Consider the following 25,998-nt stretch of genomic DNA (forward strand, 5'->3'; position numbering starts at 1 on the left):
ACACAGCATCTATTCTATGTGACTGTCAGGAGGCTAGAGACAGTTAACTTTATCTTTAAAATTTTTCTACTTGTCATATGATTTTCAGGACAAATTTTTTTATCAGCAACATCTTACAAGTTGTTTTTCTACTTTTCCCCTTCCTTAACCAACAACCTCATAAGAAACCATCACAGAGAAATTAATAAAATATAATAGGATTAGAGTACCTGAAGCAATCGGTTTCAAAGATTTTGTCTGCTAGTAAACAAATTTACGAAAAAAATCATCAAAACTCTACTTAAAATTAAAACATGTTATTACCACTAACCTGTTAAATCGACAATTAGTGTTGGGTCTTCCTCAAAGGGTTTTGCTGGGTGTCTTATAAAGTGGTGGCTCAAAACTGCCAATTTCTTCTTGGGATTTTCAGTTATCTAGAAAGAACATTGATAACTTCTGTATCCTTTCATAACCACTGTGACAATTCAATAAAAGTTTGCTTCAAGTAATAATGCTAAGAGTCAACAGTTACTTACTATGGACCAGGTACTATTCTAAGTGCTTAACATGTTATTAACTGTGTTTTAAGTATGAAGAAATTAAAGCACAGAGAAACCAAGGTTACGCTCCTGTTAAGAGTTCGGGCCAGTGTTCAAACATGAAGAGTCTGGCTCGAGAGTCCATGCTTTTAATCATTATGCTACAGTACCTCTCAAACACCAGTTCAGAATAAAACGTAAACGTACGGACTCAGAAGAGAACTTGAGTGATCCTGTGTCTAGTGATTCCAACACAGTAGTTTCCAAACTCAGACCAGGGCCAATCACACAACAATGAAAGAAAATATACAATGGAGAGTCTCTAGAGAATACACAACTGTTCTTCCTTGGAAACTGCTTTTTACTGCTTTGCTTACTTCCTTTGAATCAAAACATCCTTTCTTTTATAAAATAAAAATGCAACCAAACGATAAGATATTTGTTTTCTGTTTTAAAATATCCCAGCACAATAAATATTGGCAACTTTGTATTAGTCCCTCCCTTGAAAAAAAAAGGTATTAGGGTATAAAATTCCTTTTGGAATCTACCACTATTCAATTCTGTAGGTTAAGCACTGAGGCCCTGGCAGGGAAGAGATTTTCTCAACAACACAGTGAGCGAATGATAAAGAAATGATAGTAAGGACCAGGCCTACTAAATCTTTTCAATCCCTTAGCCGGCATCCAGTGTTTGCTTGAACATTTTTAACTCAGTACTTTTCAAAATATTAGATTCCAATTCTAACAATTCTCACCAGGAGAATGTTCTGCCCTAGTTAGAGCCAGTATCTGACTCCTTGTCGCTTTGATATATATATATATAGGTTGGAGGCTGCCCCTCAAAAACTTACAGATTGCTATGTCCCTCATCTAAATAAAACATCTCTTCTACAGATCAAACAACTTCAAAAACATCAAATGTAACTGTTTCTCCACTACTCCTGCCTTCCTTTCCTGCATAAACTCAAGTTTGTTAATGTTCCCTTCTTAAAATATGATATACAAAATAGAATATAATTCTCTAGAGATGTGTGTCTAGAGTGGAGGAAAGTGTACTAGAATTTAACTCCAGTGATGCAAACTCTATACTTCAATCACTTCAGTCTAATACAAAATTAGTTTTGATTGATTTTTAAAGTGGCCACATCTGACTGCAAGGTATTAAACGCCATGGGTCTTTCAACCAAAATTTTAGTTAAGTCAGACTCGCCCGTCCTTATTCGTTCTCTAGACTATCCTCTTCTCTACAGTTTTAAGCTATAGTGGTTATGCGGATAACCATAAAAAATGAACTCCAATTCTGATTCCCTGGTACTACATGAATGACTATGATTTGAGTGATAGTTTCCCTTGTACATACGTTTGCTTTCCACTGTAGGCTATGCGCTTCTTGAGGCAGAACTATATCCTAACCTGTTACTGTCTAACATCTAGTCCAGTCCATCAATATAGTGAGTTTGTAAAACAGAACTCAGTTTCATATTTTAATTCTTAGCAGTATCAGTTATTAAAAACTTCTCTTCCCTTAAAATGTGTCTATAAAATACTTATCCATTTAGAATTATAACTTACTATGCACTAGTATTACAGTTTTCTCCTCTGAGGATTTAATGGAAAATAAGATTTGATTTACTAAAATTAGCTTTATGTACAATTTTTAAAGAATATACCTGTCTAAGACATCCCTGTTTTCATTGGTTGATACAGGTTAATTCCTAAACCTACCAAATGTCACTACAAATACAAACTGGTCTTGCAATTTTAATTGATTCTATTACTATACGTAGTTGCATTCTCTCAAAAAGACTAAAAATGTTTACCACAGTTGACATTTAAAATAATGTTGGAAACTGAAAAAAATGTTTGTATTCTACAACCAATTCACAATGTTAACTCTACAAAAACTTATTTACTTTCATAAATTACTAACTTAATTATGGTAGCTTGTAGCTTAAAATGTGGTGAAACACAGAACGATTTGGGTCTTTCTTTCACTGCATTCTTTAGGGGAGAGCCAGGTGTCTACGATTCTAACAGAGTTACTATGCAGCTTTCCAAAGGGTTAAGAAGAAAGATGTGAACTACCACCTCCCCAGAAGAGAATGCTACAGGAGCAAGATTTAGGACACAATAGTAAGAGAAGTATTACCTAGAGATCTATTGAGAAAGGGGCCACACATACTAGTCTCTAAAAGAGTAAGAGTCCTCAGGAGAAAGAATCCAAAAATACATGGGCTGTAATGCTTCGCCACAATAAAAGAATTAGCTAATTTTTGAGGAGCTTTTTCTCTAAAAGGAAAAGCCAGAGCCACAGTTCTCAGACACGTGTCTACTGAATGGTGAGGCACTGGCAAGACAGCGTGAGGGGAAAAGCTGTTGGAGATGAATCAGGGCAATGTGTTCCAAACTCACAGGAAAAAAGTCATGCAGGTTAATGGACAGATTTCTCTGAATTTTGCTGTAATTCCGGTGCCCACTCATTTAACTGCTAGCAGACAAGAGATGAGAGAGTAATATGATATTGTACATGTTACTTACATATTATTTACATATTATTATTTGCAGAATATCATATTCTACAATTTTTTCATACTTCCAGGTGCCCTGGTAAATGAACTACCTGGTTTCCAGGTGTCCTGGTAAATGAACTAGTTGTAAAATCATTAGTTTGCAGAGTTTATATGTGAAATCTCATTATGGAAAAGGTTCAGCTTCTAGAATTACATAATTTAAGTTCTGGTAAGTTTCAGTTATTCAATAAATATAGATATTTTCATCCTATCAGAAAGGTAAAGATGCTTTCTAAGAAAATATAAACAAAAATATCTAATACTATAGATCATGAGGTCTACAACACATTACTAAGAAAAAAATGATAAAATAGTCTGCTAGTATTTCCATTAAATAAAGCTAAAAGAATATATGTATATGAATTTTAAGGGGAAGAACTGGGGGAAATTTTAAGGACTCTTTTCACTTTCATTGCATTCTTTTAAAAAAATTTTTATTGAATTTACTGGAGTGATGTTAGTTAATAAAATCATATAGGTTTCAGGTGTACAATTCTATTATATATGTGTATATTGTATTGTTTGCCCACCACCCAAAGTCTAGTCTCCTTTTGTCACCACTAATCCCCCCTTTACCCTATTCTACTTCCCCCACCCCCTCTCCCTCCACTAAACAAAGATATTTCTACTTTGAAAGTAATTATAATCAACATAAGGCGTAGGCTTCTAGTTACATCAAAGTAAAAAAATGTATTAATTCTACCACTGCTGCAACAAAGCTCTTACTTTACTGAAATAATTTTTAGTTTAAAAATACATACTTGTTTAGTATTAGCATCAATAAGGTCAAAGAATGCTCGAACTGTAGTCAACTGTAATTGTTTGCACCTAAAGAACAAAATGTGTTACAAAGGAAACTTTTGTCAATAATATACTTTTTATACAAACACACACAATTTTATTTAATCAAATATCTGTTTCCTTTAATGCTGTAAACTCTAAAATCACTTAAGAAATCACCATTATTAAGCAAATTTTTTAAAGTTGAAGCAAAAACAAAGCCAACTAAATCTTCCTGAATGATTGCCAGTAGAACTGACAAGGCCCCTCTATGTTCCCTAAATGTGCTCGCCTGCCCCAGCTGTAGGTGGGGTCTACCTGGCGTTACAGGCCTGGGCTGGGTGGTTCTTGTAGACACCACTGGTTGCAGAGCCAGAGGAAGGTGAAAAAGAGAACCTTTAAGGCAGAACACATAGAGATCAGATACTAGAGTCTACATATTTCTTGAGCAATATTAATCTATTTCTGAATTTATATTAAGGGTAAATCTAATTCCAGCTTGGTTTTCCATGTGCTACTCTAGAATTACCAATGCTGTATCAATCAAGTCCCTAAGTCTGATGACTGGCGGAGAGCTCAGGAAGTCACTAAAACAAGTGCCTTTGATTCTGCCCAACTATGAGGAACTAAACTTTTGCAATCTGACACTAGTTTCATGTGAGACTGAAGCTACTAGTTCCCAGATGATTTCATAGGTTGTCACGGGAACCTTGGTCACACTGAGACAAGAATCAAGTTTAGAAGTCTAACTCCTAAATTTGTCTGTCTCTCAAATCCTTACTTATGTATGAATGAAGCTCTCAGAAAGGTAACAAACCAATCAACGCACTGCCTAGAACAAAGGACCACCAGAAACTGTCAAAATAAATTTCATTTACATACCACACGATGGAGAGGTGGTCTGTTGACACCCAGGTCTTAGGCACTGCTGTACTCTAGAAGGAAAAGAAACAACAACAAAATCAAACTTAAGAAAAGCACATTTGTTATTCTCCAAAAGGCCTGCAATGTTTACAAGCTAATATTTAGAAACATGCAGCATTAGTTTTGCTATTTTATGATGCATAGACATTTTTAAATGATGCATTCTTATAAAAGGTGATCCAAAAATATTTCCTGCATAAAAATATTTCTGTCATTACTACTTAGTCATAGTTATATCACCCTTTAAAAATTATTAAAGCATCCAGATTCCTTTCTGAGTTTAATGTTTCTTTATTATTCTAACAAGAGGTTGAGTTTATGATTCTTTAAGAAATCATAGTTTATGGGTAAATCATAATAGATATTTTAGTAACTTTAGTTCTAAACAAACCAACTGATAAATTCTAAGATATTTCTTCTAAATCAGAGTGTGCCTGATAAATACCTTAGCCTGAAGATGTTTTCCAAAAGAAATATGCCTGATCACAATTCCAAAACTAAAACTATCAAATCAGACTCTTACAAGTAGGGTCCAGGCTAACTTACTTTGAAAAAAATCACTAGATGGCTAATATATATATATATATCTAACAAGTTATATATATATATAACTTGTTAGAGACATAAGGGCAAAGACTGCTAGAAAAAATGTAACTATTGCAGAAGGCTTCCTAACAATGACATAACACCCTTCAATCCAGGCTCTAAAGCAGGATGAATCTATAGCTTCCTTGAACTTACAAACATTAGGTACCTTATTTAGGAATTACTGCTGGCAACTTAATTAAAATGTTAAGAGACAATGAGAGTTCACTGTGGTTCTAAGATTATAGGAGATGCTCAGCAGAGTAAGAACTCACAGTAGACAGCACTTACCATTAGCAAGAACATACAACGGGTTTACTTTCACTCAGGCTAATGAATGCATCAGCGCTAGAGTTGGAAAGGGGAAAGGCAACACACACAATAAAGGCAGTTGCTCATGCTCTTTGGTGAAAACTTCTGAATGTCCACCAAAATCCATTCTGGCCTTCTTGCACACTTGGCTAGACTACATTCTTGGCCTCTCTTACTTTAAGGTGCAACTAATTGTTCTCTATCAGAATGTGGACAGTAGTGATGTGTGCATTTCCAGGCCTGACTGCTCCTCTTCCCTCTTCCTGTGGGTTGAAACAGGAAAACATTCCAGAAGCGGGTGCCAACTCTCAGCCTAGGTCCTTTATGAGATTTCTTCAAAAAACCACCCACCAACTTAAATACACACTTGGGCAATTATATGAGTAAAATGTAAACCTCTGTTATGTTTAAGTGCACTACCTGCATGAGTACATATAACAAGAGTTTAGCTTACCCTACCAATAGAACTGTGCTAACTTAAGCAATTTTTCCAGGCCCAATGGATATAAATGTCATTTAACCATTCTTGAGATAATCATTAAAAAACTGTTATTTCTTGATGATTTTTTAAGTGAACATACTTTAAAACATGAGAGACTTAGACTGTTTGGTGTCTAAAAAACGAAATAAAACTCAGATTATAAAATAACCAGCTTTGAGAAAATTCCTTAAGTAATACAAGTTGCCCTGAAAGCAATACATCAGCAAATGGATAAGAAAACAGGGAAACACATGCACACACACGGCTGAAAAGACCAAGGTTCTTTCAAAAGGATGCTGCAGGGTGTGCGATCTATACAGTCTCATGCTCTAGAACGAGTCTTAGAAATAAGTTATCTTTCATTTCATGTGACTAAATAAAACATCAGCATTTACTGCAGAGTTGACATTTAGTGTTTCGAGGACTTCCAGCAAATGTCTGCTCGAAACATTCAACATCAAATAATATTCATACCAATAATGAGGTCTGAAAGATTTACCAATTTTGTTCCAAAGCTACTATGGCTATACCACAACTCCAGTTACAGGAAAATGGTGGGTAATAGCAGAACTGCTTAATAATTTTTGTTCTGTGTATGGCAAGCATTCAGTAAGTACCTGCTGGATGAGTGAATAGCAACCTAAGGTGGGGAAATAGGTGAGCTAAACAAAGGAGTACCTATTAAGTCAGTAACTATAAAAGAAAGCATAAGCTTCTAGAAAGCAAAAGGAAATATGGATTTTTAAAGAAATTAAATCAAGTTATATTGGAAGATGATGTGTATGCTGAGTTAAAAAAAGTTAACATCTTAAATGAAGACTTCAGGTTAAAAATACAAGAAATAATATAAACCCTAAAAGGAAACTTGAACTGACTTTACTGAGGTTATGTATCCCAGTGAAAGGCCAAATACTTGTCCTAGCAAGGAAGATTTATTAACAAATTAATTAATCAGGGTTCTGTTTATACTATCAATTTCTGACAGCTAATTTTTAAACTTTAGCATTGGTAAAACTTGAAGTTTAACAACCAAGAGTATATGGTATGTTTGGTATTCTGCTACAATAGTACACAGCACCCCACTTGGGTGTAACAAGAGGCCCGTGGACTTTAGTCCACACTTTCTTATACTTAACAGTTCTAATCAATGGATAGGCATTGAACAAGAAACAATTATTTCTCATAATTAAGGTTTATTTTCACCAAGTCTCTAAGATAAGATCCTTTTTACTTTCTATGAACACAGGCATCCAGGCCTGTCTTCTCAACATCACTCGGTCACCCATTCATTCTCTCCATCTCTCTGTACCTCTGCCTCACACACACACACACACACACACACACACACGCGCGCGCGCACACACAAGTGCAGGAGCAGCATGACACCACCGTGGCAGTCACTCCCAAGCAGCGACACGTTACTTCTTTTATGCCCCTCTGTGTCATCATGTCACTATTTCAGTAGAGTCTTTAAAAAAGATTACCACAACAGATAAGGCACTGGCATGATGGCTTAGTTTTGGCAGAAAAGTCAGTCCTGAACGAACTTGGTAATCCCGGAATCCTCCAGCTACAGAGAGCGTGGTTAAATTTATGTGTTCAGCATTTAGAATCCAATAGTCATTTACAGTTTCATAAAAATCTGGCAGAAAATAAAAAAGACATTAAAAATTAGTAGTCACACCCTGCATCAATAAGATATCCATAATATTAATATTAAACTGAATTTCTAAGCCATCTGAATTATCTATAAACAATGTTATTCACATTTCTCTATTTTAATATTTTATAGATATTCTCCTTACCCCACTGAATCAGATTACAAATACTAAGTATTAACTGAAGGCATCAATAGTGAAAAAAGATACCCAAATTTCTTAGCTTGACAAATTGATATGCAAAGAAGTTGCTACATTCCAAAAGGATGCTACTTGTTCACGAGCCACACAAACCTAAAAAACCTAAAATTCTTCCAAAGATAAGACTTTACTATGGTAAAAAGTTACAGATCTTCCTAATTAGGCACTGTCCCTGCTTATTAAGACTTAGCAGCTCTCCTTTGCAGCCAACCACCACCACACAAAGTACTACTTAAGTTCTCTTAAAATAAAAACTATCAGGAAAATAATATTCTAGTCTTGGAACTACGTCGCTGTGGAAAATCTGATGGTTAAGGTTCTCTCTCTTTAGTGTAATAAGTGCTTCAAAGGAAAGAACTTGGACACAATTTTTCCACTTTTTCTATGAACAATAAGAAAATTTTACTGTAAGATTTGAGGTCAGGGGAGGGGAGTTCTCATTTCCTCTTCTACTTATCAAAACAATGCATTTTTATCCTGGTATTTGATCCCACTGAGGGCTTCAAATATTTTGGAACAGCATACAGCTCCCATGAAAGATCTCAGCAGTATTTACGTAGATCGTGACCATGCAAATCCATTCCTAATACATGCCAGGCTTAGGATAAGAGTACCATGGGGGTACACATGCCATATGCCTAAATAATGAAAAGTCAAAATTCCAGGTAGCAAACTGTTAAATCAAATATATTTTCTCAACCTGGAAGGCCAAGTTCAAATGCAGAATTCTAGGACACCTCAGAGTTGGATACTGGATAAAGGCAGCACAGGGCGAGCCGATCTGTGGCCCATCGCTGTGCTATCGTCCTTCTCTTCCCATCCCAATTCCATCCTGCATCACAAGGGCCTCCATGCTACCTGTACCTCGTGCAGAGCCACTGCTTGGCCACGACTCAAGCTTAGGTTGTACATCCCTACCCTCAGAACAGAATCAAATAAGAAGCCCACACCAGCCCTGGAAGTGAGCTTGGAGCATATGGACAAGAACAGTCTAGAGGCTTGGCCTCCTGGAATATGGTCTGAATGTAAAGGCACAGCCTTCAGTGGGGAGGAACTTGGCCTGGGGAACGGCAGCACCACACACAGCAAAGCCCTCTGTGCGTGGAGCTCCGCGCAGGCCTCCCTTCCCCCAGCGAAGGGCAGAATTTCTACCAACCATAAACAGGATCTCCTTCTGGAGGCATATGAGTCTCCTAAAAACCTAAAATCACCACCCTTGAATGTGTGTTTTTACATTCTAATTCTGGCCTAATGCAATAAAAAATAAACATGGAACAAACAGGAAAGAAGCTTGCTCATCACAGTGAGAACACCTTGGCCCAAAGAAGCAGTTTCAGCCTTAGCCTTTTAGAGACAGAGTATCGCGGTTATCCACCCAAATGGCAAAACCCAAATCTCTTCAAAGTTTTCCTCAAATAATTTTTGAATGTATTTTCAGTAATTCCAATTTAACCTGCATGACTCATCTACATATAAAATGCAGTAAGAAAGAGTTCTCAATTATGCTACAAGTATTATGACTTGTCTATGCCTTTGACTTTTTTCTAAACCTATAGGTAATTTATAATTATTAGATTTAGATTTAAATAACTTCAATAATAAAACAAAAATTTTTCATTAAAAAACTTCTATAGGAAAAGTGTTCGATGTAATGAAAAAAGTCAAACTTCACTGTTCAGTATGACTGTATCAGCTATTCCAGCAAATAACTCCTTGGCCATGTTCTGTTAGGACGGGTGCTCTGGACTACCACTGCTTTGCTCTGGAGTCACCAGGGCGTATTTTTCAGTTAACTAGGAACACAAGTTTCATCATAATTAAGATCATAGAAACTCTGATAGGGTAAGAAGTTGAGTAAATGAAAAAGATTGTGAAAAAGAATGATTTCTTTCTAAAGATTTTCTTCTATTCACAGAATATTGGAATAAGCAGTGGAGCTAATATTCGACTTTAATAAAAAGTTGATGGGCATTTAATTCTTACTCTGTGACATTATCACTATTCAATTACCTGACAGCAATCATAGACTCTTACTCTTCAAAATTTCCTGTAACATTAGAGCATTATCCATAATTTTATTTCCCTAGTATCAACATATCTCATTAAGAAGCAAGATAGCATGTGGAAGTTAAGAGCACAGGCCCAGGAACAAGTTTACCAGGGTCAAATACTGGCTCTGCTACTTTCTTGCCAATGTAACTTTAGGCAAAACCTTTGTCCTGGACTCTTTCTTTTCCATCCATAAACATGGAGATAACAATGGTACCTACCTCAAAGGACAACTATGAAGACTAAGGGACTTAATAATACAGCATATAAAGTCCTTTAAGCAATATCCAAAATCCAGTAAGAGCTCAGTAAACATTAGTAATTCTACCTTATCACACAGTGTTAGCAGAGCTCTTTATTTAAAAAACAAGACTTTTCTACTATTTTGCTTAAAAATATGCTTATTTTGAGTAGAGTACTGGGAAGTTAACAAAACACAAGAAATTTAAACACACTTTAAGAGACAGGGAGTCATCCTCGAGAATAACTAAACCTAAGCTTAAGTGCCTGGGGATAACAAGACATGTGCCATCCATGTAAGATGCTACAGACATAGAAAACTAACAGTGGCTTCGATTGAACCCAAGTTGAAAGTGGCAGAGAAAGAGGTACTCAGACGTGGAGGTGATCTGAACCTGAGCGGCTCCACACTGGATAGAATTCACTGGACGAATCTGCAGCGCTTGTTTCATTCCGACCAACAGTGGGGAGGCCGGTCGGTGCTCGTGAGACCGCACTCACCTGTAATGAAGCGGTCTAAGGGCATCACGGGAGCAACATGGGGGGTGGCTTGTGTGATGAGGAGATTTATCAGATCTTGTTTAAAATTCTTCAGTGTCAACAGTGCCCTTGCAACAAGGCCACCCATAGAATGGCCAATTATCGCCACACTTTTTGGAGCAGATGCTTGGCCCTATTAAAAAATCACCAAGATATAATTAATACTTAGCATCATAATAACAATACTAAAAACTCCTCTCAAAATACAAAAAAAAAATCAAACTATTTATTTAACCTCTTATCATAAACTGCAGAAACACATTTGATTTTCTGAACCAAAATCAGAAAACTTGAGTCTAGCAAGTCATTTGTTATATTGGATGTAAGAGATGTAATTATATTTGGTGTATACCAGATCACTAGATTTTACAGGCTCCTCTGTTTAAAATTGGAAATACTAGAAAACCATAAAAATTGGGTTGCTACACTGGCCTCATCATATTGATATACCTTATCTCATCAAATTATTTCCCTATTGTACACCTGAATTTAAAAATAAACCAACACTCATAACATTTATTCACTAACAATTACATATTTCTTAAATTTAAGTATTGCATTTTGAAAAAAATCTTTCCTACCTCTACACAGTATCCTCAGTTTCACTATCAAACTTTTGCTCATCGTCCTTCATACTGATCCCACATCTATGCCCTCTATGCTGTTACTTTGAATAAATCGGACCTTGTGGAGACACAAGGACACATTGAACAATGTTAAAACAGTTAACATTGTAGACCTGAAACTGCTATCCTTAGAATGGACTGATATTAGACTAGTCCTGCTCTGCAGTCTGGGACCTTAGATTTTGGGAGGGTTCCCATCATTCCCCAAATAAGAATACTGTGCAAACAACATCCTTTATGCTGAACACTACTGTCCTTCTGACTGGGGTTTTGGTATGTGATAGGCACAGGGTGTCTATATAACCAGTTGTCAATAAAAATCTTGAACACTGAGTCTCTAATGAACTGCTCTCATAGACAAAACTTCACACATGTTGTAGAAATGAAATGGACCTGGTGTGACCGCTCTGCAAAAGGACTTCTGAAAGCTCACCCCCCGATTTGCCTCCATACTTCACCCCCACACACCTTTGTCTTTGCTGATTTTGCTTTGTGCCCTTTCACTGTAATAACTGGGTTGGCCAAAAAGTTCGTTTGTTTTTTTTCCCATAAGATGGTTCCGGCAGTGCTTAGTTGTCTTTAACTTCATTCGAAACAATTTTGTTAGACTGTATTGTGACAGCAGTCATATCAGCGTGCATTTAAAAAATCTTATCAAAATTGGTGAATTTTTGTGTAGCCATTTTAATGTTGAAGATGGAAGAAAATACTCAGTATTTTCAACATATTATACTTTATTATCTCAAGAAAGATAAAAACATGACTGAAATGCAAAAAAAGGTTTGTGCAGTGTCTGGAGGAGGTGTTGTGTGACTGATCAAATGTGTCAAATGTGGTCTGTGAAGCTTCCTGCTGGAGACTTTTCACTGGACGATGCTCCACAGTCAGACAGACCAGGTGAAGTTCATATCGATCAAATTGAGACATAAACTGAGAACAATCAATGCTATACTATGCAAGAGATGGCCAACATACTCAAAATATCCAAATCAATAAAGTTGTTGGTGAAAATGAAACACGTCTCTTATTTTACGTAAAAAAACATACAAACTTTTTGGCCAACCCGATAAATCATAACAGGAGTACAACTACATGCTGAGTCCTATGAGTCCTCCTGGAGAATCAGAGCCTGGGAACGGTCTGGGGGATCCCCAACAGACCGGATCCCAGCAAAAGCCACCACCACGCATGTGCTCTGAAACCTCTCCTTTGGGCTTCTCGAGTACATCACGCCAGCAATTCTCACTGTCCTCTCTCATCACGGTTTTTCCTGTTCTACTACGCCATTCTTGTTAGTATACCAATACACTGCTGTTCTTCAAAAAACAGACAACTCTCTTTTTATTCCCACATTCCCCTTAGTGACACCTTTCTCTACTCCCTTTACAGCAAAACTCTTCAAAAACCAGTTATTTATACAGCACTTGCTGTCTCCAGTTTCTCAGCCTCTGCACGCACTCTTAAACCCATTCCAATCAGGCTTTCACCCCAGCGCTCCTCAAAACTGCTCTTATCAAGTCACCAAAGCATCTAAAGGTCAATTCTGAATGCTTATCTTCCTTGACCTAGCAACAGCAACTGACATGGCCGATCACTTCTTCCTCCTTAAAATGCTTTACTTGGTTTCCTTACCGATATACTCTCCTGGTTCTTCTCTTACCTCACTGGCTGCTCCTTTTCAGTGCTTCGCTTGTTCCTTCTCATCTCCCCTCATCTCTTAGGAAGTAAGTCAGGTCTCAATCCTAGATCTCTTTCATAACTTGACTCCCCAGTGATCTCATCTAGTCTCCTGGCTTTGAATACATTTAAACCCTTAAGTTATAATCTCCAGACTGGACTGCTTTTCTTAAACTCTAACTTGAAACTCCAATGGCATATTAGCTACACTTGGGATATCTAGTGTGTATCTTAAATTGAACCTGTTTTAAACTATTAATCTCCTTTAAATCAGTCTGTTCCTCCTCCATTTCTCCCATTTCAGTTTACAGCACTTCAATATCAGTGGTTTAGCCAAAAAAAATTGGGGTCACTCCTAACTCTTCTTCTTCTCTCACACTGCCCCTCCATATCTGCTCTGCCATGAAATCTTCTTGCCTCCACCTTTACGAATTACACCGACCTGACCATTCATTATCATCTCTGCTGCTATCAACTTGATCCAAGCTACCGTTACTTCTCGCTGCAATAGCCTCCTACCTGGTCTCTCTGCTCGGCCCTTATATCCCTTTAGTTTATCCTCAGAAGCGTCCAGACTGATACTGTAAAGCCTAAACTAGAATACGTCACTCTTTTGCTCAAAGACCTTTACAGTGGCTTCCCAGATCAATTCAAATAAAAGGCAACATTCTTAAAATTGCCTGCAAGGCTCTATATTCTGCCTTCTCCCCCACCTCTCCTTCTTCTCTATCTACTCCAGCCACACCAGTCTCCTTGTGTTTTTTTTAAATACAGCACACGTGTGCTTGCTTCATGCATTTGTTTCCTTAGAGTACCCTTTCCTAAATATGCAAACAAGATACTCTCATGTCTTTTATATTATATTATTTTAAGTATATTTTGTTGATTATGCTATTACGGTTTTCCCAATTTTCCGCCCTTTGCCCCTGGCTGTCCAGTAACCCTTCTCTTCAGCAATCCTCCCCACGACCCAGTTCATGCCCTTGGGTCGTGTATTAAGTTCTTCGGTTTCTCCACTTCCTATACTGTTCTTAACCTTCCCCTGTTTTGTACCAACCAATTATGCTATTTCCTGTACCTTTCCCCCCCATTCTCTCCCCAACCATAACCCTCCAAATGATCTCCATATCTATGATCTTCTGCCTGTTCTAGTTGTTTGCTTGTTTTTGTTTTTTAGATTCAGTTGTTTAAGTTGTGTACTGCCATTTTAGTTTTGATCTTCTTTTTCTTAAATAAGTTCCTCTAACATTTTGTATAAAAGGGCTTGGTGATGACTTACTCCTTTAGCTTTACCTTTTCTGGGAAGCACTTTATCTGCCCTTCAATTCTAAATGGTAGATTTGCTGGATAGAGTAATCTAGGTTGTAGTCCCTTGCTTTTCATCACTCTGAATATTTCTTGCCAGTTGCTTCTTGCCTGTAATGTTTCATTTGAGAAATCAGCTGACCGTCTCATGAGAACTACTTTGTAGGTAATTATCTGCTTTCCTCTTGCTGCTTTTAAGATTCTCTATCTTTAACCGTTGGCATTTTAATTATGATGTGTCTCGGTGTGTTCCTCTTTGGGTCCAACTTGTTTGGGGCTCTCTGGGCTTCCTGCACTTTTATGTCTATTTTCTTTGCCAGACTAGGGAAGTTCTCCATTATTTTTTCAAATAAGTTTTCAATTTTTTGTTCTTTTTCTTCTCCTCCTCCGTGACTCAGATGTTTGCACTCTTGGAGATGTCCCAGAGGCTTCTTATACTCTCAGGGTTTTTTTTTGTTTTTTTTTTTTTGGGGGGGGGCACGTTGTTGTTATTGTTTCTTCATTCTGTTTTGGTTGAATGTTTATTTCTTCCTTATGTTCCACTTCTGTTGATTTCAACCTTGGCTTCCTTCCCTTCCCTGTTGGTTCCCTGTGGACTTTTCTTTATTTCACTTGGTGCAGTCTTCATTTCTTTTCTTATGTTTTGCTGCACTCAGTGAATTCTCTGAGCATTCTTATCACCAGTGTTTTGAACTCTGCATCTGATAGGTTGGCTATCTCCATTTTGCTGAGTTCTTTTTCTGGGGTTTTATTCTGTTCTTTCATTTGAACCATGTTTCTTTGTCTCCTTGATTTGACAGCCCCCATTTTGTGTATTAGGTAGACTTGCTTTGGCTACTTATCTTTGGGTACTTGTTAACCTGTGTGGTGTGGAGCCTTAGGTATTCACCAGGGCAGGGCAACCCACTTCATCACTTTGTGGCTCTGTATGTGTGGCAGGGATTGGAGAGGGAACAATGCTGCTGTCTGGCTGCTGGAGACTTGCTCAGCATTAGCCCTGTTTCCAGTCACTTCACCCCCTGCCTGTACGCAACTGGCACCCCTCTAGTTGCTATCCTGGTGGTAGTTCCCAGAGAGGGTGAGTTTGAGTTCATTCTAGGACCATTCAGACTGTTTAAGTGGACTCTCTTGAGAAACTGGCAGTTTCTTCCACCACTCCAACCCCTACTGGTTTTTACAGCCAGAAGTTTGAGGTTTTAATTTCCCAGCACTGGAACTCTAAGCTACATGGTCTGGCCTGGGGCTAGGGTCACTTGCTTCCAAGGTGTCCCTCCAAATTTTGTCCACCATAGGTGAATGTGGGTCCACCAGTTCTGCTGGCCACTGCTGCCACACTGTGTCCTCTCCACCCTGGCTGCCCATCTCTGCTCCTCCTACCCATCTGGATGAATATGGCTTCATTAAATGCTTGGTTGTCAGACTTCTAAACAGTTCAATTTTCTGGCAGTTCTGGGTATTTTCTGTTTTGAGATTAGCTGTGATCCTTCTTATGGTTGTGCAAGGGAGCAAAGCATATCTATCTACTCTGCCATCTTGACTGGAAGTCCCTCATGTCCTTAATTTGCATTACATTGCCTGCTCCTCAACAGGTCTTCACTGAGCACTCTTATAGGTCGTCTATCTTCAACTACCTATATACACTTCCTGTTTTATTTTTCTTCCTGGCATTTATAGCATTAATTTTTAAAATTTCTGATATTTCCTATCTTCCTCTCTCCGCTAGAACATAAAGGGCTTGCTCTCCACGAGGGCTTGCATTTAATTCACTGCTATATTTGCATGCAGACTCAATAAATGAGGTTTTCTCCATCTAAAATGGTCTTGCTTTCTAGCTCTGGCCAAGATGAAGGTGTAGGTAGAAACCCTTTGCTTCCTCACACAACCAAAAGGAGGATAACAACCAATATAAAATCAATAAACAACCAGAGGTGCCAGAAAATCAAACTCCATGGAAAAGGTACAGGGAAGAAGAATCATAACTGGTGGGCATGAAACAGATGGGGAGAGGTCAAAAATGGTACAGGAAACAGAGAAGTCAAAGAACTTATATGTACGACCCATGGACATGAACTAAGTGGTGGGGAGAGGAAATGCTGGACTATTGGGGGTACAGGAAAAAGAGGGAATGAGGGAGAAATTGAGAAAACTATAATAGCGTAATCAATAAAATATACTTAAAAAAATAAAACTGAAAGTTTCATGAAAGAATGAAGATAAAGAAAGAAAGAAACCAGTACATCCTGACTATCAAACTTAGGTAATGCCAGTCTTTGAAAAGGAGTAGTGACCTAATATCCCTCATGAACATAGATTTAAAATCCTCAACAAAAAATTAGCAATCAAATTCAGCAATATTTTAAATTTTAATACACCATGGCTAAATAGGATTTAACCCAAGACTTGAAAGTTGGCTTAATATTTAAGTAGCAACCAATGTAATTCAATAAGATCATCTTGAAAGATGAAAATGCATTTGACTGCATTCAGCACCCATTCATGATTTTAAAAATAAAAAACAAAACAACACCTAGCACAATAGGACTAGAAGCATATTCCTCACACCCAAAGAATTTTATTATACATAGTATCACTGGAGGACTCAGGTCATTAAGTTAAGGACCATTATGTATGTGATAAAATATTTATTGGTAAGACAAATAGGCAATAACAGTGAGATTTACTTTCATAAATGTTATTCACAATAAATGATCAAATGTCTTTTTCAGTTTCTGTCAGCCACCTCCACTTCAGAGGTACCACCTACTACAATACAGCCAGAAGAAAACAATGAAAATTTAAAAGATGAATTAAAATTGTCTATATTCAAAGATGACATAAATATATAGAAATATTTAAAGGAATTTACAGAAAATTATTAGAAACTGTAAGTGAATTGAGCAAGGTACAGGATAAGTAGTCAATATTCAAAGGTGAGTGAACAAATGGAAAGTGATTATTTTTAAATTATATTTTATTAATTACGCTATTAGTTGTTCTGATTTTTTTACCTTTGCCCTCTTCCACCCAGCACCCCCCCACCTCCTCAGACAATCCTCCCACTATTGTTCATGTCCAAGGGTCATGTGTATACGTTCTTCGGCTATTCCATTTCCTATATTATACTTTACAACCCCAAGGCTATTCTGTAACTACCTATTGGTTCCTTAATCCCCTCACCCCTTTACCTCTTCTCCCACACCGCCTTTCCATGTGGCAAACATCAAAACATTCTAGGTGTCCATGATTCTGCCTCTCTGTTCTTGTTTGCTTAGTTTGTTTTTTTAGATTTAATTGTTGACAGGTATATATTTATTGCCATTTTATTGTTCATAGTTTGATCTTCCTTTTCTTAAGTAAGTCTCTTTACAATTGCATATATAATGGTTAGGTGATGAACTCCTTTAATTTTTTGTCTTGGCAGCTCTTTTCGGCCCTTTGATTCTAAATGATAGCTTTGCTAGTTAGAGCGATCTTGGCTGTAGCTCCCTGCTTTTCATGACTGAGTATTTCTTGCCGGTCCCTTCTGGCCTACAAAGTTTCTTTTGAGAAATCAGCAGATGGTCTTATGGGAACTCCCCTGGAGGAAACTAGCTTCTTTTCTCTTGCAGCTTTTAAGATTCTCTTTATGTTTAACCTTTGGTATTTCAATTAGGATGTGTCTTAGAGTGTCTCTCTTTGCACCCATCTTATTTGGGACTCTGTGCTTCCTGGACCTGCATGTCTATTTCCTTCACCAAATTAGGGAAGTTTTCTTTTATTATTTTTTTCAAATAGATTTCCAATTTCTTGCTTTATTTCTTCTCCTTCTGGCACCCCTATCATGTGAATGTTGGACCTCTTAAAGTTATTACAGAGGTTGCTTATGCTATCATTTTTTGGATTCTTTTTATTTTTTTTCTTTTTGTTCTGACTGGTTGTTGCTTTCTTATGTTCCAAATCACTGATCTGATTTTCATCTTCATCCATTCTACTGTGTTTCCCTGTAAATTTCTCTTATATCAATTAGTATATTCTTCATTTCTGACTGAATTTTTATGCTGTTGAGGTCCTCACTAAGTTCCTTGACCATCTTTATAACCAGTGTTTTGAAGTCTACATCTGAGAGATTTCTTACCTCCATTTCCTTTTAGCTCTTTTTCTAGAGTTTTGATCTGTTCTTTCATTTGGGCCATGTTTCTTTGTCTCTTTGTTTTAGCAGCCTCCCTGTGTTTGTTTCTATGTATTAGGTACAGCTGCTTTGATTCCATGTCTTGGTATTGTGTCCTAATGTAGTTGGTGTCCTGTAGGGTCCAGTGGCACAGCCTCCCCTATCACCCAAAATGGGTACTCAAGGTATGCCCTTCATGTGGGCTGAGTGCACACTCCTCATGTAGTTGAGCCTTGGTTGCTGTTGGCAGATCAACTGGAGGGCTTTACCCAGGTCAGTCAGCTGTAAGGACTGGCTGTGACCACTTAACCACCAACCTCCATCCTCCTGGAGGTTCAGCTGTACAGGGGTAGAGTAGTGGTGCTTTAACATGGTCTGTAGCTGTCCACTTGGGTGCAGGCCAAGGTCAGCTCTCGCCTGCACTTTTCCCAGGACACCTTGCCTGAGCTGTAAAGCAATCTGAGATGGCTGCTACTTGTGCTGGGCTTGGAGATTCCCAGACATAGCCAAGCTGTGAATCTAGGCTGGCTGTTCCAGGTGCGGAGCCTGGACCTCACTGAGGCCAGCTGTTGCTTGTTTGAGAGGATTTAGGAAATTGTGAAGTGTGAGCCAAAACCAGCCATTCATATGGAAGAGCAGCTTCGGTGGGCCTGTAAGCTGAGTAAGTAGGACAGAGTCTCTGGGGATCTCCAAATCCCCAGGGCAGGTCAAACAGTGTTATCCAGTTTCATGGAGTCTCAGATGTAGCACCAGTCTGCCAGCTCTGGGTGGAGAGGGTTCAGAAAAGGGATAATGGCCTCTGCTGGCCTTGATACCAGACCCCTTAGTTTCTTCCTATATACCACTGGTGCCTTTCAAGCTGCTACCAGGTGGGTGCTGGAGCTCAGAGGAAAAGTGAGTAAGTCCATGTGGGTTAAGATGAACTGCTTGGGGCTGCAGAAATTTCTTTCACGGACTCATCTACTGGCTTTTGCAGCCAGAAATTGTGGGGACTTATATTCCCAACTCTGGAATCCTGGGCTGGGGGGCCTGTTATGGGCTAAGAGTCTTTGCTCCTAAGATATTGCTCCTGAATTTTTATCCATCACACAAGGGACTAGCCCATTCTGCATTTATGGCCCTCTCTGTCTCAATAGATGTGGTTTCTTTAATTCTGTAGTTGTCAGACTTCCATTCAACTCGATTTCTGATGATTCTGCATGATGGTTGTTCTACATTGTAGTTGTAATTTTGATGTGGTAGTGTGAAGAGGTGAGCAATGTCTGCCTACGCCTCCATCTTGACTGGAAATGGAAAGTGAAATTTTAAAATGCAATTAGAGTAGTGTAAAAATATAATTCTTATGGATAAATTTAATGTAAAATCTGTAAGATCTGTACACTGAACACTTCAAATCTGAGAGAATTAAAGAAATCTGGCATAAATGGACAGACCAACTCCTTAGAATGAAAGACTCATAATTAATGTAAATTCTCCCCAAGTTGACCAATAGATTTAAAGAAATACAAAACTAAATACCAGTAGGTGTTTTGTAAAACTGACAAGCTTATGTGGAAATGGAAAGAACCTAAAAAGCCAAACTGTGTTGTGAAAGAAGAACAAAGTTGGAGGACCTGCACTACCTGATTTAAAACTTAACTATGAAGCTATTGTAATCCAACTAGTGTGATATTTTCCCATCTTGAAAATGAAATGTAGACATTATGATCCTTTGCATAAGCCAGCATTTTAAAATTACTTCTACAGAAGGTATTTTTAAACTTAAATCTATACTGGGTATTTATGGGAGAGAACAAGCCATGTTAAGTACAGAATCTTTTATATATATGATATTATTTAGATACATAAATAAGATGTAATTATAAAGTGAAATTTCCATAAATGTAATTTGCAATAAACACTGTGTATCTAATCTTATACATTAGGCACTTTTCCTTCTCTGTTTTCATTTTTTCTCTGACCACATAGTAAATTTATAATGAAACTAATAATTTTTTTAACTGAGGCTTTTAGAAAGTAAGATTTCTATTACAAGTAAGTGTAATAGGGGTTGGAGACAGACACATGAATCTTGTTGAATGAACAGGATTTGGGAGTGGGAAAGTAATAACATTTCATTTTATTTTTAAGTGTATTTTATTGATTACGCTATTACAGTTTTCCCAATTTTTCCCCTTTATCCCCCCTCCACCCTGCACCCCCATCCTCCAGCATCCCCCACCCTTACTTAGTTCATGTCTTTGGGTTGTACAATAAGTTCTTTGACTTCTCTGTTTCCTATACCATTTTTGACCTCTCCTCATCTATTTTTTGCCTACCAATTATGCTTCTTCTTCCCTGTAGCCTTCCCTCCATTCCTCCCTTTCCCCTCCCCACTGAAAACCCTCCATGTGATGTCCATTTTTCGGATTCTATTCCTGTTCTAGTTGTTTGCTTAGTTTTTGTTTTCATTGTTTTTCTTTTCTTTAGGTTCATTTGATGATAGTTGTGAGTCTGTTGCCATTTTACTGTTCAGAGTTTTTGATCTTTTTCTTAGTTAAGTCTCTTTCACATTTCATATGATAATGCCTTAGTGTTGAGGAACTCCTTTAACTTGACCTTATCTGGGAAGCACTTTATCTGCCCTTCTATTCTAAATGATAGCTTTGTTGGACAGAGTAATCTTGGATATAGGTCCTGGCCTTTCATGACTTCAAATACTTCTTTTCCAGCCCCTTCTTGCCTGCAAAGTTCCTTTTGAGAAATCAGCTGACAGTTCTATGGGCACTCATTGATAGGTAACTCTCTCCTTTCCTCTTACTGCTTTTAAGATTCTCTCTTTACATTTAATCTTGGGTAATTTAACCTTGGTGTGTTTCTCTTTGGATCCAACCTTTTTGGGACTCTCTTGGCTTCCTGGAAGTCTATTTCCTTTGCCAGACTGGGGAAGTTTTCCTTCATTATCTGTTCAAATAAGTTTTCAATTTCTTGCTGTTGTTCTTCTCCTTCTGGCACCCCTATAATTTGGATAATGGAACATTTAACATTGCCCCAGAGGTTCCTAAGACTCTCTTTATGTTTTTGAATTCTTGTTTCTTCATTCTGTTCTGGTTGGATGTTTTTTCTTCCTTTTGTTCCAAACAAAAAGGAACCTAAAATGGCCAGAGAGGGAACAATGCAGCTTGCCTGCTCAGCTATAGCCCATTTTCCAATGATCTAGTGTGAGACTGGGAGTTTCTCCCACCGGGGCAACTCCCTGCCATAGTCCACAGTCAGTTCTGAGAGTCAGTTTCCCTTTCAGTCAGTCCCACCCACACAGTCCGCAGCCTTGCCATGGGCTCTCTCCATCCGCCCATCTTACCAGTCTGGCTAGTCTGGCTGACTGTTTCTTTAATTCCCTGGTTGTCGGAGTTCCATGCGGTTTGATTTTCTAGCACTTCTGGTTGCTTACTGATTTTAGAGTGGTTGTTATCCTCCTCTTGATTGTGTGAGGAAGCGAAGGGTTTCCGCCTATGCCTGCTTCTTGGCCAGACTGATTTTTTAATATAAACTGCTAAGTGTTATCTGTTTCTCAATTTTCTAAAAGACTTTGTGTAAGATGGACATTATATCTTTCTTAAATGTTTCATAGAATTTAGCACTGTAGCCATCTGGCCCTAGATTTTTCTTGGCAGTAAGATTTTTAATTACAAATTCAAAAATTTAATAGATATAGGGCTGGTCAGATTGTGTTTCCTCTTGTGTCTTTTTAGTAATTTATGTTTCAAGGGGTTTGTGCATTAATCTGAGTTGTCAGATTTATTGGTATAAAGTTGTTCATAACATTCCTTTAATATCTTCTTACTATCTGTAAGCTTTCTAGTGATATTCCCTATGTCATTCCTGATATTAATTTGTGTTCCTCTTCTTTTATTTTAATTAGTCTAGCTATGAGTTTACCAACTTTATAGATCTTTAAAAAAATAAAAACCCAGCCATTGTTATCTGTTTTTTTTTTTTTGTTTCTCCGTATTCTCTTTCATTGATTCCAATTCTCATCTGTATTGTTTCCTTACATTTCTACTTAGATTGTACTTTATTCTTCTTTCTCTGGCTTCCAAAGTTGGAAGGTTAGATCATTGCTTTTAAATCTTGTTCCTATCTAAAATAGGAACAATCTTTTTGACCTCTGTGTAACTTAGAAATAATTTTCAAATGTTTGAGGATTTTCCAGATTTTTTTGTTCTTGGTTTCTAATTGAATCCTAGTATGATAAAAAAAATACACCCTGTATAATTTCAATCCTTTGAAATTTATTGACACTTGTTTTATGGGCTAGTATATGGCATATTTTAGTTCCATGAGCACTTAGAGAGAACACAGTTCTTCCACTTTTTAGATGCAGTCTTGTATAAATGTCAATAGGGCAAGCTGGTGAATACTGTTATTTTATGTTCGAGTTTGATTTTTTTAAGGGCCTAAATAAACATCATTACCTAATTTTTCTTATTTTTTTTTATTTTATTTCTTTCTTTAAATTCAATGATCTCTTTTTTGTACTGTTCAATCTGCTTAAAGTCTATCTTCTGAACTTTTCATTTCTGATATGTACAGGGTGGGGCAAAAGTAGGTTTATAATTGTGAGTACCTAAAATAGTTTATTCTTATATTATTATTTATTAATTCTTGTATTATTTTCCAAATGAATAACCGTAAGCCCTCTTTTATCCCACCTTATATTGCCTTAGTTAGTTCTAGATTTTCCTTTCTGCTCTCTTTTAAAATAATTACTATATATCTGCTGAGATTCCTCACCTTTTCCCTTATTATGTGCATCCTTTACTTTGAATCTTTAACTCTAATATTTTTTGAGGCTTATATTTAAGCATTGCTAAAGTGGTTGCTAGAGTAGCTCTTACTATAGGACTGAAGTAGTCCTAAATCATATCCCTTCTAGGGTTTCACTTGAATGCCTAATGTGTTCAAATATATCCTTCCACTCCAGCTGGTCAGAACTCCCATTTCCCAGCACCACGTGGCCTCTCAAATCTCCGATCAGCTCATAATCCCCTAGCAGTGGTCTGCTGCCAGGCCTGCACTGTGCCGTACCAGGGGAAGGAAGTGGCTCACCCAAATAGGCAGTCATATTTTATCTCTCACACTGTTTAGGACTGCTGGCAAGGAATGATTTTTAGTCTGTTTTACTGCTCTTTTAAAGTTGCACCCAGGTAGACACACCCCATCACTTCCTCCTCAGTACGCCATTGCCTTGTACTTCTTGACCTGTGCACATACAGCAAAGCATTCAAAGGCTGAGAGATGCAGATTTCTAGAGCTCCTATCTCTGCCTAGGTTTTTGCTTTCGCACACCCTGATCAGAAATCTAGCCAATTCCAGGAGCCCCAAATTCCAGTCTCTGCCTTCTTTGGCTCAGTGGTATCCATGTACTCTGCTTCATTTCCACTTACTTGACCCATGGCCTAGAAAATGCTTCCAGGCAGAAAGCCAGAGCAATTATGGAGCTCAGTTCACATGTTATCTTTCTTTCAGAAAACAGTCCTTTGCTCCTTGGTTATCTAACAGTTAAAAACATGCACTTCAGATATCTTGACTAGTTCCATAGTTATTTACATAACGAAGTGGTCTATTCTATTAGTACCAGTTACACAGCTATAACTAGAAACAGAAATTCATACTAATGGTCTTTAGGAAATACACTGCACTCCTAATTTATAATAGTTAGAAGAATTTTTGCCTCTAAATTCAATGCAAGAATGGTTTCTTATAAATTTAATTATACTTCAAAAACCACCAAGTTCAAAACAGACTCCCATATAAACACACACAAAAAACCCCCCAACACACCTTTTTTATCATCTTTCCTTCAACTTCCATATAAACAAAAGATTTAAAATATGCTGAGTTCCAAAGATGCTAGTAGGTTGATCACTACTGATTTGCAGACTTATCTCTTACCTTATAGAGTTTGAGAATAGCTTTAATACATTCGTGTACAAACTTGGTCTGCTTCTGAAGACTTCCACCATACAGTGCCACCAGCTCTTCGTTGAAATTCACACTGAAGAAGTCAAAGTGGTACCTAAAGTCAATGTCCTCTGCTTTTCTTAGTGCAATAGAGCCAATAGAACGAACTGCAAAGGAAAATGGTAAAGTGTGCATTAAACAAAATTTTAAAAAGTTTCGTCTCTTGTTGTCTTTTAATAACTTTATCCCATACCCTGAATATAAAAACCTATTTCAGGACATCCTTTAATGGTATCAATTTAGAAGAACAAACCAACCTAGAAGGTGTATGTCTTGTGCCCTAAATGTTTCTTTAGTTAAATAAAAAGTTTACAGGTCATTCGTTCTGTACATACTTTCCCTTCAGTAGTGGTGACAATAAATAAAAGGAAGAGAAAGGATTCTTTAAAGAATAAGAAACAGGGTTTTTGTCACACTTGAGTGTTTTAGGAATAAAAAATTCCTACCAAAAAAAAAAAAGGAGTCTGCTCATCACTTCATTTAGGCACACACGTTTGATTTGTCTCTTTTTTACCCATGACATCCAATCCTTGTGAAAATCCCGTCATGCTTCACCTTTTAAATACACCCCCAACTGAGACTTCTCACAATTTCCACCACTACCTTCCTAATCCAAGCACCATTATCTCTTATTGGAAATAATCCAGTAGTTTCTTAACTGGTCTCCCTATTTCCACTGTTGTAGATTTAACTTTGTAAACATTTCACAGAATTTATTAATTGAACATTAATTGGCTTTAGAAGTAGCCGTGTATAGTTCAGCAATCAAAATGCCATTGTTTGCCATTCCATTTTCTTAACTTGCATAGTTCACACAGTATACAACTCTTCATGTACAGTGTACAATTCATGTATTCAAAGAGTTATACAATTGTTTCTGCAATTTAACTCTAGACATTTTAAAAATCACCCCGAAAAGAAAACCCTGCACTCATAAACACTCACCCCTCATTCCTCTTCTCCTCCTAATTCTAGGAAAGCACTCATCTACTTTCTGTCCCTATGAATTTGCCTATTCTGGACATTTCTATAAATGGGATCATTTAATATACGGTCATTTAAGACTGGGTTCTTTCATTCATCATACTGTTTTCAAGGTTCATCCACATTGTAGTTTGTAAGTCCTGTATCGGTCACTAATTCCTTTTTATTGCTAAGTAAAATTCCTTTATGTGGATATATCATACTTTATTCATACATTCATTAATTGGTGGACACTTGGATTGTTTCCACTTTTTAGCTATTATGAACAGCATTGCTATGAACTTTTGCATGCAAGTTTTGGCATAGACATAGGTTTTCATTTGTCTTGGGTAGGTATCTAGTAATGGAATTAATAGGTCTTGTAACTCTATACTTAATATTCTGAGGAACTGTTTT

The 25,998-nt window shown here is 37.4% G+C and overlaps 1 protein-coding gene across 2 annotated transcripts in view; it reads right to left on the bottom strand.

Annotated features, from left to right (window-relative positions):
- PGAP1 (post-GPI attachment to proteins inositol deacylase 1) overlaps positions 1-25,998 on the bottom strand; it is a 79,040-nt gene that overhangs the window by 38,327 nt on the left and 14,715 nt on the right. For both annotated transcript variants that reach the window (XM_053665122.1, XM_037167012.2), the window contains exons 3-8: positions 24,550-24,725; positions 10,822-10,993; positions 7,657-7,814; positions 4,753-4,805; positions 3,852-3,918; positions 311-416 (exon numbers count right to left, since the gene is read on the bottom strand). In XM_053665122.1, coding sequence (XP_053521097.1) covers positions 311-416; positions 3,852-3,918; positions 4,753-4,805; positions 7,657-7,814; positions 10,822-10,993; positions 24,550-24,725 — 732 coding nt within the window. The remainder of the gene's footprint in view (positions 1-310; positions 417-3,851; positions 3,919-4,752; positions 4,806-7,656; positions 7,815-10,821; positions 10,994-24,549; positions 24,726-25,998) is intronic.

The sequence above is a fragment of the Artibeus jamaicensis genome, unplaced genomic scaffold (assembly GCF_021234435.1).
Source record: "Artibeus jamaicensis isolate MK-2021 breed Jamaican fruit bat unplaced genomic scaffold, CSHL_Jam_final contig_391, whole genome shotgun sequence".
Lineage (NCBI taxonomy): Eukaryota > Metazoa > Chordata > Mammalia > Chiroptera > Phyllostomidae > Artibeus > Artibeus jamaicensis.